At 41.2% G+C, this 13381-nt stretch overlaps 2 protein-coding genes across 4 annotated transcripts; one reads left to right on the forward strand and one right to left on the reverse strand.

Annotated features, from left to right (window-relative positions):
* Nucleotides 1-190: 190 nt before the first annotated feature.
* rexo5 (RNA exonuclease 5) lies at nucleotides 191-8138 on the reverse strand. Of its 3 annotated transcripts, none has more exons than XM_086119194.1 (18): nucleotides 7995-8138; nucleotides 7284-7549; nucleotides 6948-7074; nucleotides 6738-6864; nucleotides 6230-6337; nucleotides 6064-6149; nucleotides 5868-5983; nucleotides 4652-4790; nucleotides 4355-4552; nucleotides 3694-3767; nucleotides 3503-3611; nucleotides 2905-3000; nucleotides 2687-2824; nucleotides 2491-2583; nucleotides 1869-2166; nucleotides 722-891; nucleotides 489-598; nucleotides 191-410 (listed from the first exon to the last, which is right to left on the reverse strand). In XM_086119194.1, exons 2-18 carry the CDS (start codon nucleotides 7529-7531, stop codon nucleotides 335-337), a joined length of 2313 nt encoding a protein of 770 aa, XP_085975320.1. In that variant the 5' UTR covers nucleotides 7532-7549; nucleotides 7995-8138; the 3' UTR covers nucleotides 191-334. The 3 variants fall into 3 exon arrangements, with proteins under 3 accessions (XP_085975320.1, XP_085975318.1, XP_085975321.1); XM_086119192.1 differs by having other exon boundaries at nucleotides 7987-8135; XM_086119195.1 differs by lacking the exons at nucleotides 7284-7549; nucleotides 7995-8138 and having other exon boundaries at nucleotides 6738-6862.
* A 276-nt stretch (nucleotides 8139-8414) lies between these two features.
* On the forward strand, nucleotides 8415-13301 carry eri2 (ERI1 exoribonuclease family member 2). The gene is made up of 9 exons (XM_086119200.1): nucleotides 8415-8576; nucleotides 9018-9082; nucleotides 9162-9242; nucleotides 9329-9456; nucleotides 9674-9836; nucleotides 9905-10005; nucleotides 10708-10789; nucleotides 10868-10956; nucleotides 11907-13301. Exons 1-9 carry the CDS (start codon nucleotides 8554-8556, stop codon nucleotides 12723-12725), a joined length of 1551 nt encoding a protein of 516 aa, XP_085975326.1. The 5' UTR covers nucleotides 8415-8553; the 3' UTR covers nucleotides 12726-13301.
* Nucleotides 13302-13381: the final 80 nt, after the last annotated feature.

Raw genomic sequence — 13381 nt, forward strand, 5'->3', positions numbered from 1 at the left:
TGCCTACGTCGCTTTGTTTCACACGTTTGTTCTCTTCCGTCATGTTACTTAGGTATTCGTTTCAACCAGGAAGTGCGGTAACACGACTGGGTTGTAGTTTCATTGGAGAAGTTCACCAAAATGTGCGCTGCACCCCCCGCCCCCTCACACACACCCCTTCCCTGCCTCCAATAATGTGTCTTGTGCCATCAAAGGTACTTTCGGATTTATTTTTTCCACTTCTGTACCACAGTTCTATTCTCACGTGTTTTGAAGATGATCACAGTTTCATCCCCATTTTTGAAATGAGTCTGTTGGACACCGGAAGTGGATGTCCACGATACCGGACGTGCTGTCATGTGAGGGCTTGACTTGACTTCTTACGCTTGATCTCCAAAAGGCACAAACCAGGCGATGGCGGATTATGAGCGCTAAGGAGATGAAAAGGGGAGGAAAAAAAGATCAAGAGGGAGCTTTGTGTTTCAAAAAAAAAAAGATTTGAAAGTGACCTGTTGTGAGCGAGCAGCAGCACCACAGACAAGGTGCATTCTGGGAGAGACCTAAAGACTTTCCCCAGTCGTGTGTCCAGGTTCTTCATCATGCGCCGCAGTGCCGCATCCTTCACGAGAGAAAAAAAAAACCCAAACGTTTTGGAGTCGGGTTTGACGATATGGTTGAAACGTCACTAGCAAGCATTCTAGTCTGATACTCTGATAAGTGTAAAGCGAAGTATATCATGAACCTGAGGAGATTTGTGGTGTGTTTGGCCTCCGAAGTGAATTGGCCCTTCGTGCGGGCTCACACCGCAAGTAGCGTCTGCTGGAGTCAGCGCCGCACATGTCACGTACTTTTCCTGCCAAAGTTCCGCGGAGGAGTCGACAGCCGCCCGTTTCCCCTCAGAATGTGCAAAATCTGTGGAAAAGAAGACCAACAAGCTTTGGCTTTTTTTGTGACATCATTGGCATATCTTGGAGTAAAAAAAAAAATTTACACTTGTGTGTTACGTTTTTACACACACACACTATATTTTACAATAACGCATACAAACCCAATTCTAATATAGTTAGGACATAAAAGCAGAACCCAATGATCATGTGAATGTGAATTTCCCCAGTGTGGGACTAATAAAGGATATCTTATCTTATCATGTTCAACCTGTATTTAATTGAATACACTACAATGACAAGATATTTGAACTGATGATGATTATTCACTTAAAAAAGTTTGAATTTTACAGCTGCAACGCGTTCCCCAAAAACTGAGACACGGTCAGGTTTACCACACTGTTTCTTTTGAATATTTAAATATTAGCGTGTACATAAATGTAAAAAAATAGTTGGATAAATATTTTAAAATTTAGATATAAAATGCAGGCCTCAAAAAAATCAGATTTTGAAATATTTTAAAATTGGATAAGAATAAAATATTTTTGGGCATTTGTGTAATTATGACATGATTAAGTTTTATTTTACATGTATTATATTTCTATGTAGTTACACTTGTTAGGTCAGTTCGAAAAAATGAGTTACAATTGCACGTTTTATATTTGAAAAATTCATGAACATAAAACAGTTTTTTTCTATTTTACAAATCCGCAATACAAATAAAACATGTAAATAAGAACAAATCAATGTATTTTTGGGGGGTGTATTTGAATTAAGAACATTGTTTTACAAAATTTTGAAAATTGTATCATATTTTAATTGAAAAAAAGTCTAAAATGATTTCTTAATGTTAAGTTGTATCACTCCATCGTGACCTTTTTTGTGACTGTACCACTTATAGGACAGTGATATCGGTGATAAGAAAATCCCTACATGACAACTTGGCGAAAATGTTACTTCCGAGGGAGAAAAAAATGTTGCTATTGTCGTATTTCCGCCACTCACGTATGTATGCATGACTGGGCTCCATTTCAGGTTGGTCCATCAACGCGACCCTTTCCACGACTCCGAAGCGGCCGAACGTCTTCGTCAGCGTCTCCTCGTTCAGCTCGCACTTTTTGACGGGAAGCGACACGGAAGCGCAGCTGTTCACTGCCGGCTCGCCGTCCGGCGTGTGCCCATTGGCGGTCATGTGACATTTTAGCTTGAGCGCGTAGAGACGGCGCGCGTTGACGGCGTCGCTCATCAAGGCATCCAGAGTCACGTCAAAATCCAGCGTGGACTCTGTCACTGGCCTCTGAACCTGAGACATACACCATACGTACGCTCGCGTTGTTTGGCTTGAAAAGAATGGAAGTGGTCAAAACTGGGGCCTCTGGAAAACATGCAACTGTTCCAGAAACTATTCATGTTGTGCAAAGAAGAATTACAATTTCAAAAAAATTACAAATCATCATGCATAAAAAAATAAAAAACAAGTCACCCTTTGATGCTCACTGAACTGAGGTCGTGCATGGCATCACGCAGGTTCAAATTAGGATTATACTGTACTCCAAAAGCAACACTACAAGCTGTTTTTAACTACAATCTGTATTAACTATGACATCTTGCGAGGTGACAAGCTAACCTTCACAGTGTGTCCCTGCACGGTGGCACCATTTAGCATTTGTAGCGCCAGCGCAGCGGCTTCGAGTAATTTGAACTCCACCACGGCATGAACCTACAGAAAACGGCGAGACAGGACCTTCAATGCAAAACCCGGCAGTGGGGGGTAATATTTCATTTTGGTTTTGCGCTTCTGCCTGCGCGTGGACCAAACGCACCCTGTGTGTGGTTTCCAGCATTTCGACGGCCCTGATTGAGCCGCAGCAGCGGAACATTCGCCTCACCGCTTTCTCGGAGAAGCCGGCAGGGAGCGGTCCAGCAAACACCACGCACATGTCCTGAAGATACCAGCTCTTCTAAAACACCAACAAACACAGACATGGTGGGATAACACACACACACACACACACAAACTTACACGTACACGAGTTTGAACCTTGTGGTCTTGACAAGGGGGGACTCCTGAGAAGCCAGACAAGCTGAGCGCAGAGAAGAAGGGACACTTGCTCCATTTGCGGAAAGAGTCCACGACCTGCACAAGAGTCCACTGATGACACTAAGAGGAGAGCTGAACTGCACTAAAAGTGAGCTTGCCGTCGTAAACGGCTGCCATTTTTGGTTCCCGAGGTATTGTTTTGACAGCCGTTTGTTGATTTGTTTTTGGGATGATGCAAAAATGACAAAACTTGTGTCGGTGGTTAAGGGAAGAGGAAATGGCAGTGAAATTGAGTGCAGATTCATGTTTGGTTACAAGAAATTGACCACAAAAAACGACTTTGCAAACAGATCAACAAACCAACAAATGAATGTCCGACAAAAAGACAGACAAATGAATTAAGAACGTGCTAACTGACCAACTTGCGAACCAAACAACTCACAGGCAAATTAAAACTCATTTACAGACCATCTAACGAACCGGCCAACTTTCAGACAAGTAATTTAAAGACTCATTTCCGAACTAAGAGCAACTTGAAAACAAAAAATAAAAAAATCATCCTTCCATCCATCCAATTGATGGCCCGGAGCCTCCTCACCTGTTTGTCCGAGTTGTGCCAGAGCTGATTGGCTGGATGTAAGGTTAAATCACTGCGTTTCCCCACATAGCCGACGGTCCGGCCCAGATGCTGCAACACATCTGCAAACCTGCACGCCAGACAGGGAGAGAAAGACAAGGTTACCACATCTCTGCGACACAAACAATAGCGTTTGTGCGCGTTCATCCCACCTGCTACTGGGCGTGGGCTCATCTTCTTCTTTTATGGACCAACCCCAAAGGTCCTCGAGGTGATCCTCAACAACCTGACAGAACGATCCAAAACAGACACACACGGCGCAGTTGTTGCACTAACGTAAGTTACGGCGTGGCTGCTAACACACCAACTCAAACCAACGATTATTTGACAGACTAACTGACTAACAAAGCAAATGACAAACAACAATCATGAACAAACTAACCAATTACCCACACAACTACATAGGTTGCTTGCTAAATAACTAACTTGATACCTAACTTGGTTAAAAAAAAAAACACCCAACCCAATTCATTCGATAAATCAGTTATCCTACCCACCATTTCTCTAAATACCCACCCAACAAAGTAACAAACTATCGATCTCGCTAACTAGCTAAGCAACATGTTAGCTAACTCACCAGATAACTAACAAAACTATCAACAGCCAAGTACCACCACCTGCTAGTTGTATGCTAACGAGATTGTAAATAAATTAAACCTACGTAGAGTAACTGACTAAATCTTCTAAATTAGCGAGCTAAGTAACTAACTAACAAACCAAACTACCCGGCTGACGAACAAACTGGCGACCTAAAAAAGTAATCACCCTCACAATCGATAGTGTATTTTTGGGTATTGCTTTGGTTGTCGTTACCTTCAGAGGTGACTTGCTTATTAAGTACTTGGCCAGATCAAGGGCGGCCAAGGCGTCCTCCAAGGGATGGTGTCCTTTCTTATCCTGCGTCTGGATCTGCCGGCCGAGCACCACGTTAGCCAGAACCTTCAGCTTGAATCGCTTCCCGAGCTCCCTAGCGTACAGCAGCGATGTGTCGATAACGTGAGGGTAGATCAGCTGCAAAGATAACAACAAATCCTTAGGATCATATACCACACACTTTTTGTTTTGGAGCGCTTGTCCTTGAGTTGGATTTGTTTGCGTGTGTCCACGTACTCGAAGAGCCTCCAAGTCCTTGTTGATGGAGTGACCCACCAGGACGGCGTCATTCGGCAACAGCGTTAACAGCCTCATTTGGATGTCGCGCAATGTTGTCTTGACCGGATCCAACATGGCCATCGTGATGCCAGAGAAACTGGCAATGGGACACAAATATTGTACATACCGTTTGTCCATGGTAAGTTTATTTTGTAATCCTAATAAGCAAAAACCGCCGTGAACGAGCTACCATTCTACCTTCTTTTTTTTTTATTCAACTAGTTGGTTAACTAAACAATCGATCACCTCATCAACTAGCTAGGTAGGCAACTAACAAATGAGACAAGTTTGTAACCAAATAATTAGCTGACTGACTACTCGGCTAAGTAGCCATGCAGCATGCTAGCTAACGAATTATATATGTAACAGCAGAATATCAAATCATCTAACCAGTAAACAAATTAGCTAAGTAGCTAAATAAATCATGAGATACATCACTATCAAACTAACCAAAATAGCTAACTAATCAACTCACGAAGTGACCAATCAAGTGAGTGGCTAGCTAGCTAGCTAACAAAATAGCTCACTAGCAATAAATTAACCAACCACTTGACGAATCAATTAACCAATTAGCTAAATAAGTAATTAACAAAATAGCTACCCAAACAGGTGAACAGTGAATCAACTAGTCAAATAAGAGATCATCAAGTTAACTGACTCGATGCCAAGCCAATTCACTTTTGTGATTTACCTAACAAACTACCTAAGTAACCAGATTATTAAATAAACAACTGACCGGCTATCTACCAACTACTGTATCTAATTAGCCGAATAACTAAGAGAGAGCTAGCTAACCAAGGAAGAAACTGGATGCTAGTAAACTACTATTAAACTATCAAAATACAAAGCAGAATAAACAGCCAACAAACTGAGCAGACGTAACATACGAAGTCAACTAGTTAACTCGGTAGCGAACTGAATAACTGGCCAAACAACTACTCATTGCTCATTACCATATTAATATAAGACTCACAAAAAAAAAAGCTAGATATCTAGAAACTAACTTGCAAGACAAAATCACCAAACAACTAAATTGTGTAACAGTAACTGAACTTTGTGCAATTCTAATTATGTTTTAAATGTATTTATTTATGCTTGGGTACTTTTTATTGGGTTGAATCTGTTTTTTTAGTCTTTACGTTGAATGACAAATTGGTAGCTTGACCGTGCTTACTTAGTGAGGTAGTCTCGTATTTTGTTGTGAGGTTTAACCAGCTCGTCCATCAGGCATTTCCCGTCGCCATCCACCAGGGAGACTCGGGTCAGCTCGTGGCCCATCTCGGTAAGACACTGTGTCACATGATTGCCATTAAATAACTGATTGGTTTAGCCTCAGAGGGGGAATGAGTTAAACCAGGAAGTCATCTCACCATTTCGCAGTCTAATCCAAAGAGAGGGCTGCTATCCGTGATGTCAGTGCTGTAGAGGGCCAGAAAGTCCTCGAAGCCCGGCAGTCCTGATGCAGACGATGGAGAGTGATCAACAGGAAGTGAAAGGGCAAACACGTGGACGATGAAGGAGGTGGCAACCAATCACCTTTTACGGGGTAATGCCCATGGATTAACTCCTCCTGGGTGAGCACGTAGGCCGTTAGGCCACTCTTTTTCGTACCGTACTTGTGCACCACCGGGTGACGACTCAGCACTGCCACACACAAACGCATGTTGAATGAGTTAGTTGTGTTAAATAGTTGGTTGAATCTTATTGTACTTTGTGGTCGAGGTTTGAAAAGAAAAAAAAAAGGAAATCTTTGCAAATTTGCTGTGAATTATTGAGAGACTTGATTTCATGACTGAAATGAGAGCAAGTTGGTTCATGTGACGAGTGAGCTGATGAGTGAATGAGTTAGGTTGACACGTTAGACCCGTGACTTAGTTTGGGAGAGAGTGACTTGGTTAGTGAGCGACATAATAAATCAATTTAAGAGTCAGTTGGTCGAGTGATTAAGTGAGTTTGTTGAGGAAGAAATTAGTTAGTTGGTGAGTAAAATTTGTGAAAGACACAGTTGGTTCGTGAATGTGTGAGTGAAGTGTTTAATGCTGACCATTGTTTATCTTGATGTTGCGCTTTTGTTCCTTTGACAAAGACGGTTGTGCAAATGAGTCCACTTCACTGCTGAATATTGTAGAAAGGAGGCTGCTGCTGCTATTTGACGACATGAAGCTCAACCTCTAACACAAACAAAACAATACAGTACTGACATCACCAATGTCCATCTGCACATCATGCCGACTTGTTAGCGACTAGTACCTACATTGCTGTACTTGGTCCTCAGGTTCCTGAGAGTCAGGTAATGTTTGTAAAAGTCACTTTGGCTAACACCCTCCACCACCACTACATTGACGCCTTCAATACGTCTTTGTCCATGGAGACGACACCAACTGCGACACACACAGAGAACAACAACGTTGAATCAAAACACATTCCTCATGAATTCACTCACAATTACATTCACTAACTCCCTCACCAACACCTAAATTAATTCCCTCATGCACGATTTTAAGTCTCTCATTAATTCACTCATTCACCAACTCACTCGATCATTCAATCACCAAGTTGCTAACGAATGAATGAATGAATCTCTGGTGACCTTGGCTGTTTGACTCCGTTGCTCTTCCCTAGAGCAGCATAGTGCAGGAGCTCCATCAGCTCCTTGGCCGTGATGGGATGCAGCAGGCGGTCAGGAAGCACAGAGATTCGCGGTTCAACTTCTTCCAGCTCATCGGCGCCAGCAGATTCGCTTTTGACCCTCTTTGCCGCGCTGTGGCCATGATGATGATGATCCGGATCATCTTTCCTTTTCTTTCCGTTGGTAAGCGTTGATAGTGAGGACTCCATTTTACAGCCAAACTCCACCTGCATGGAAAACAAACACAAATGTCATTTACACCTCGATTCGGCCTGAAACGCTGAACTTAGACTTTGCCACATTTCATGATGTAACTGACTGTGTTAATTCATGAATGAGACGGTTGGTAAGTTAGTAAGTGTGAGAGAGAGTAATTTAGTGACTTAAGACTGAGTGCATGACAAAGTTATGATGTGCATTGGTGAGTTGGACAGTGAGTTGTTGGTGGATTGAGGAGTGAATGGGTTATTTCGTTAGTGAGTTAATTAGTTATTGACTGAATAAATGAGTGAGTTACTGAGTAATATTGTGAATTAATACGCAAGTCGATGATTAAGTTTGTGACGCAAGTCGATGATTACAACATGAGTGGGTAAGTATAAGATTTATTCGGCTAACGATCTGCAGGATGTTAAGTCACTAAAATAAAATGTATAATACATACTTAGTTACCGTGTTATGACAATCCGACGCCTTCCAAATTCACACGTTTAACATTTCGATTAAAACACGTTGGAATGGTTGCTTGTCTCCAAATTTCAGGATAAGCAAGGTTGAAAATGGACGGAAAACACGTGGGGGGATGCAAGATTCCTGACACAGGAAGCAGGTAAGATCACGTTTGTTTGAGAACTTTCAAAAGAAAATCAGCTGAAAAACATTGATGAAAATGCGTGTGTTTTAAACTCCTTTTTCAAACGGAATTAAATAATATGTTATTTTAATTATTAATTAACATTTATGAAGGTATTTCACAGGATAAAAATGCTGAAATCCGAACTATAAAGCTTTAATTTGAAGTTCATTGCAGACGCATTATTTATACATCCGCCTTTAACGACTCTGCTATCGATTTCACTGCCATGAGGACCAAACGAGCCGAACAGTCGAATCATGGATGCGACTCGTTTGAAAAAAAAAGCGCAATTCGCTCAATATAGTCTCGCCTAAACCTTAAATATCGCCATAAATGTTGCCTCGAAAGTAACACAGGCAAGTTCAAGTGGCGGAAATGTCGACAAAGAAACTAGCCAAGTGAGTATCGACATAAACTGAGTAATAACCGTTTAGTGTGTTGCTGCTAAGTCAACGAAAGTCAACCCATTGTTATATTTTAAATGGGGACACATTACGTACACTTGGCTTTTTAATGTCTTGTATCCCAATATTCGAATCTCTGGAGTGCTTAATCGCCCACCACATGTGAGATTGAGCAATCAATTAAAATCTTTGTCATTTCCGATTTTGTGAAATTGTGTCTGTGAGAGGGCACTTATTTAATCAGATCTCCTTTTCATACATAGAAATGCAGCTCAAAGTGCTGTGTAATAAAAACATGCAAATAATGATGTTCAGATTAATGTGTCGACATCGAATGAATGGGGTATTTTTGTTGGTTCGTGTCATGCGTCACGCCACGACAGTAATAGACACGTGTATGCTATTTACAGTATATTCTTATAATTGTGTCCACAGAGAATTGGGACTTCTGAGGCAGCGTAGTCAGTCATCCGCTGGGCAAAAAAAGACTCTGCTGTCAAGTTAGTAACGCAATTAAACAAACGTGATCATTTCGAACGTGGCCTTTCATAACATGGTGTATGGAATATTTTGTATCAGATCAATCATTTTCATACCTCATCATCATTGACTATGAGTCCACGTGCTGGCGAGAGAAAAACAACCACACTCAGGAAATAAGTACGTTTCCATTTTCAAAAGGTGCCGTATTGGTGTTTTTGCATCTTTATTGTTCTCATTTATTCATCCATACTTTTCTGACACAGTCGAGTTCCCCGCTGTTCTTCTCAATACGTCCACGGGGGAGATTGAGTCCGAGTTTCACGCCTACGTTCAACCCCAGGAGCGTCCAATACTGTCAGCTTTCTGCACCGAGCTAACTGGGATCACACAGGTGACCTCAAAGATGTAAAAGAACAGACCAAAACAACACGCCACAAAAGAGTAGTATTAGGAGGGGGTGGGTACAGTTTTACGATAATAAATTCAGAATATTTATGAGGGTGGGGATTATAATTGTGCAAGAAGTACAGAATATTTGAAGAATAAAACCATACAGTTACAGTGTGTGTGTGTGTGTCTGTAAATGTGTGCACGTGTGTATCCTACAGACCCAGGTGGAGGCAGGGGTGCCCCTCCGTATTTGTCTGTCTCAGTTCGGCCGCTGGCTGCAGAAGCTCCGCGTCGAGAAGGCCGTGGTCTTTCCCGCTGGGCAACTGAACTCCCCCACTGAGTCACCCGGACAAAAGCTCTGTGCTTTCCTCACGTGGTCAGGTGACGTATTTTGTTTTCAAACGTGTATTTTTCATAAACCTGTATTAATAAATAGAATACGCTCGCAGATTGGGATCTGGGCGTTTGTTTGCACTATGAGTGTAAACGCAAGCAGATCCACAAACTCGACGTGCTCAATAGCTGGATCGACTTGAGGAACACATACAGGGTAAGTTCATTTTGCACTTTTTATGACAAAGGTGTGTTAATATTACACTCATTTGGAACACACACACACACAAAACCTATTATATGACAAAAAAAGTTTTAGAAATTAGAAGTCAAAATATTACAATTGTAAATTTCTAACAATAAAACAAGATTATGAGAAAAAAATTGCTCTTCAGAGATATTTTATGAGAATGAAGTTATCATTTCGTAGCAACAAAAACAATAATGAAATGAGTCAAATATTAAGTTTACAAATACGTAGGTGTCATCTTTCTATAAAAATATATCATGATGTGAGGGGGGAGTGCAATTCCACAAGATTTGTCATAATTTCACTTGAGTAAAACTAGGCAGGGAGAGGAAAAACATGTTTTGTTTTGTTTTTTAATAAAGTTGTCATTTTACCAGAGTAAACCATTGTTTCGATTTTAAAAAATTACACCAGAATAAAGATTTTCAAGAAATCAAAAACCACTATTCAGGAAACATTTTTAAAATGTGTCATCATTCATAATTTTTACAAGAATGAAAAATCTTGTATTTGCAAGAATAAGGTATTCATTTTACTCCAATAAAACCGTGGCAGAAGAGGGGGAAACCATCAACTTCCAAAGTCAATCATTAATCTACTGAAATAAAACTATAATATCTTGAGATTTAAAAAAAATGAGGCTTTAAACATGATTTGTGTCTTTTGTAGATGTTCTACAGCAGGAAACCCAAAGGTCTGAATGGCGCGCTACAAGATTTAGGAATACAGTTTTCTGGCAGAGAACATTCCGGTACGCGAAGTCGCTTCACCTCAACTCAAACTCAACCACTCGTCGTCTGAAATGTACGCACGACTCGCCTGTGATTAGGTTTAGATGATGCCAGGAACACCGCTCGGCTGGCGGCGAGGATGATGAGGGACGGATGCGTGATGAAGATCACAAGAAGCTTGGAGGGGGTGAGTGGACGTCCCACCTCACGCCCTGTTTGCTGAAGCCCCGCCTCCTGCCTGCGATTTCCCCCGTAGCGTGCCTCACAGTTTTTTAATGAATAAAGATGCATGGATTTTTATTTTATTTTATTAATGCTCTGTTGCTTTGAAGGTGATTTTTAGACACTGATGCTGTTCCATCGACATACAGTACATTCATCAAACAATAACATACTGAATATATAAATATTGTACATGGATTCTTAAAATAATTTTAAAAACACAGATATACTTTATTTTTCATATATACCTTATTAAAATGTATTATTGCCAATAGTTTCCATTTGACTTCAATACAACCAAAAAGCAAGACAAATTTTGTAGTTTTCCTAATATATAAAGCCTGGATTTATATTAAATCCATAATGTGACGAGTAAAACTTCACAAGAATAAAGTTATAGTTGTACCAGAATAAAAGTTTTTTTTTTTTTTTTAACTTACAAAAGGAAACACTTATTCAGACAAAACTGTGTTTTAATTCATTGTGCTGCTCTTTTTGATGTGTGCACTTTGGCCACTGGGGTGCAGCACGACATGCGCACACTTTACTCCTTAGTAAGCTGCGGTAACATTTGTCCTTTTCGCAGACGATATAGAATATATGCATTGAATATTTTCATATCGCCTGTCTACATGTGATGCGGGACTGCTTGTGTTCAAGCTTCCATACCCTCTTATATTGATACATGTTTCGTTAGCTCATCAGTGGCGTTTTGTCTTGTATGTTAGCATTAAGCTAACTGACTTTAGTGATTGTGGTTAGTTGAAATGCACAATCTTTGTTTTATGCTTAGTTTGAGAGTACAGTAAACTTCAACTAGAAGTGACAATCAACATCTCAAAGACGCATTTTTGAAGAATTCTTCACTATTTCCAAACTGCTACCAATGTACTAACGGTTCTTCTCTTATGACAGACCCCAGCGGCAGTCAAACCAACGCTGACAAAAAACGGCGAAAAAGTCTGTGATCAGAACAGTGGAACCCATCAGACTGCAAAAAATAAAACAACGTCCACTGGGAATAAGAATCTGGTCCTGAACCTTGAGGACCGAGACTCCGTTCAGAGTCTGGTGTCCCCAAAGACAGTTCTGGACGGTAAGACAACAACACTGTGGGGGATCCGCAAAAACAACAAGGGTTTGGTTCTGTGCTCCACCATTCTTGGTAGCCTCGAACCTCCAACCTTAAATTCTGAAAGTGTCGAGGACTTCTCCGTGGAAGATGACGACCGGTCAACGTATGACGACGTGGTTCTGGAGGCCTCCCAGGAGGGGCTTGTTTCGGATTACGACGCGCAGGATCATGAGGCTCCACTGGTGACAAAATCAAACACACCGTACATATTCAATCCGAAATGCTTCTTCATCCAAGAGAAGAAACCCACCCCTGACTCCGCCATTTCACGTCCCGGTTGCAATGGCGTCTCCAGGGAGCCAAACAGGGGCGTCCTCCCCGCGTTGTCCATCAATGGAAAGATGACTTCGCCGCTTTGCGAATGTGGACGCCGCGCCAAGCATCTGCAGGTGTCCAATGGGGGACCCAACCAAGGGAAGGGGTTCTACTGCTGCGCCGGCCGTCTCTCAGGTTGCGGTAGGGGGGCAGGGCCAAACAAAAACAAGAGGTGCCAGTTTTTCCAGTGGGAGTCAGCCCTAAAGGCGAGGTGGTCTATTTCAACAACTCACGTCAGAGCTACACGGCCGGCTCTAAAGTCCATGCTGAGGAAGAGCTGGTAACAATCAAAAAGACTTATCCATAATATTTTTTTTAAAAAACAAAATCATGTCGTTTTAGGGTTTCAAATTATGCTGTCAAGCCTTTTGTAGGAGGGCTGAACGATTTTGAAAAAGAATGTACCGGTAATTGCGAAATCCTGCGAGGGTCGACTGTACGCAAATGTTTTATAGGTTTGACGTTTGCATAAAGACAAAAAAAAAATACTAAATTTACATTGTGCCACAGTGTTCAGACTCCGATATCACATGACTCCAAGTCCTTTTGTGACAGGGTACATTTCAGTGAAATGTATTGGAAGACTGTCGTAAAAACATGCAGTGGTATGTTTAATTGTCAATATCGACAAACTTCCTCTAAAAAGGAACCGTCTGATGCAAGAAAACGTGGCGTTTCTTCAACTTTACATTTTGATTCACTGGTTGCTTTCAATTGTTGTTTAATGGTTGTCAATATCGTGCATAAATGGTGCTCAGATTAGTTTTACGTTTACTTAAGGATTGTCTGCTTTCGTGGTCAGACTGCAATATCTGAATGCTTTCTGATATAGAAATGTAAATAAATTGTATTTTTCTTGACATTCCCAATCACATTGCATTTACCGCAAGAAAAGATGCGTTTATATGACGACAAGAAGTCCGTTTTTAACAGAAGCTTA

The sequence above is a fragment of the Hippocampus guttulatus genome, chromosome 9, assembly GCF_054856545.1.
Source record: "Hippocampus guttulatus isolate MCC_2025c chromosome 9, RoL_Hgut_1.0, whole genome shotgun sequence".
Classification (NCBI taxonomy): Eukaryota; Metazoa; Chordata; class Actinopteri; order Syngnathiformes; family Syngnathidae; genus Hippocampus; species Hippocampus guttulatus.

What these genes read in the sequence shown, in the direction of transcription:
- eri2 (XM_086119200.1), top strand. Translation starts at nt 8,554, where the DNA reads ATGTCGACAAAGAAACTAGCCAA. An exon ending in AGCTAACTGGGATCACACAG is followed by an intron (nt 9,457 to 9,673) that starts GTGACCTCAAAG and finishes TGTATCCTACAG; the next exon opens with ACCCAGGTGGAGGCAGGGGT. An exon ending in TCACAAGAAGCTTGGAGGGG is followed by an intron (nt 10,957 to 11,906) that starts GTGAGTGGACGT and finishes CTCTTATGACAG; the next exon opens with ACCCCAGCGGCAGTCAAACC.
- rexo5 (XM_086119194.1), bottom strand. Translation starts at nt 7,531, where the DNA reads ATGGAGTCCTCACTATCAACGCTTACCAACGGAAAGAAAAGGAAAGAT. An exon ending in TGAGGACCAAGTACAGCAAT is followed by an intron (nt 6,865 to 6,947) that starts GTAGGTACTAGT and finishes TGTTTGTGTTAG; the next exon opens with AGGTTGAGCTTCATGTCGTC. An exon ending in GCCCAGTCATGCATACATAC is followed by an intron (nt 892 to 1,868) that starts GTGAGTGGCGGA and finishes TCTTTTCCACAG; the next exon opens with ATTTTGCACATTCTGAGGGG.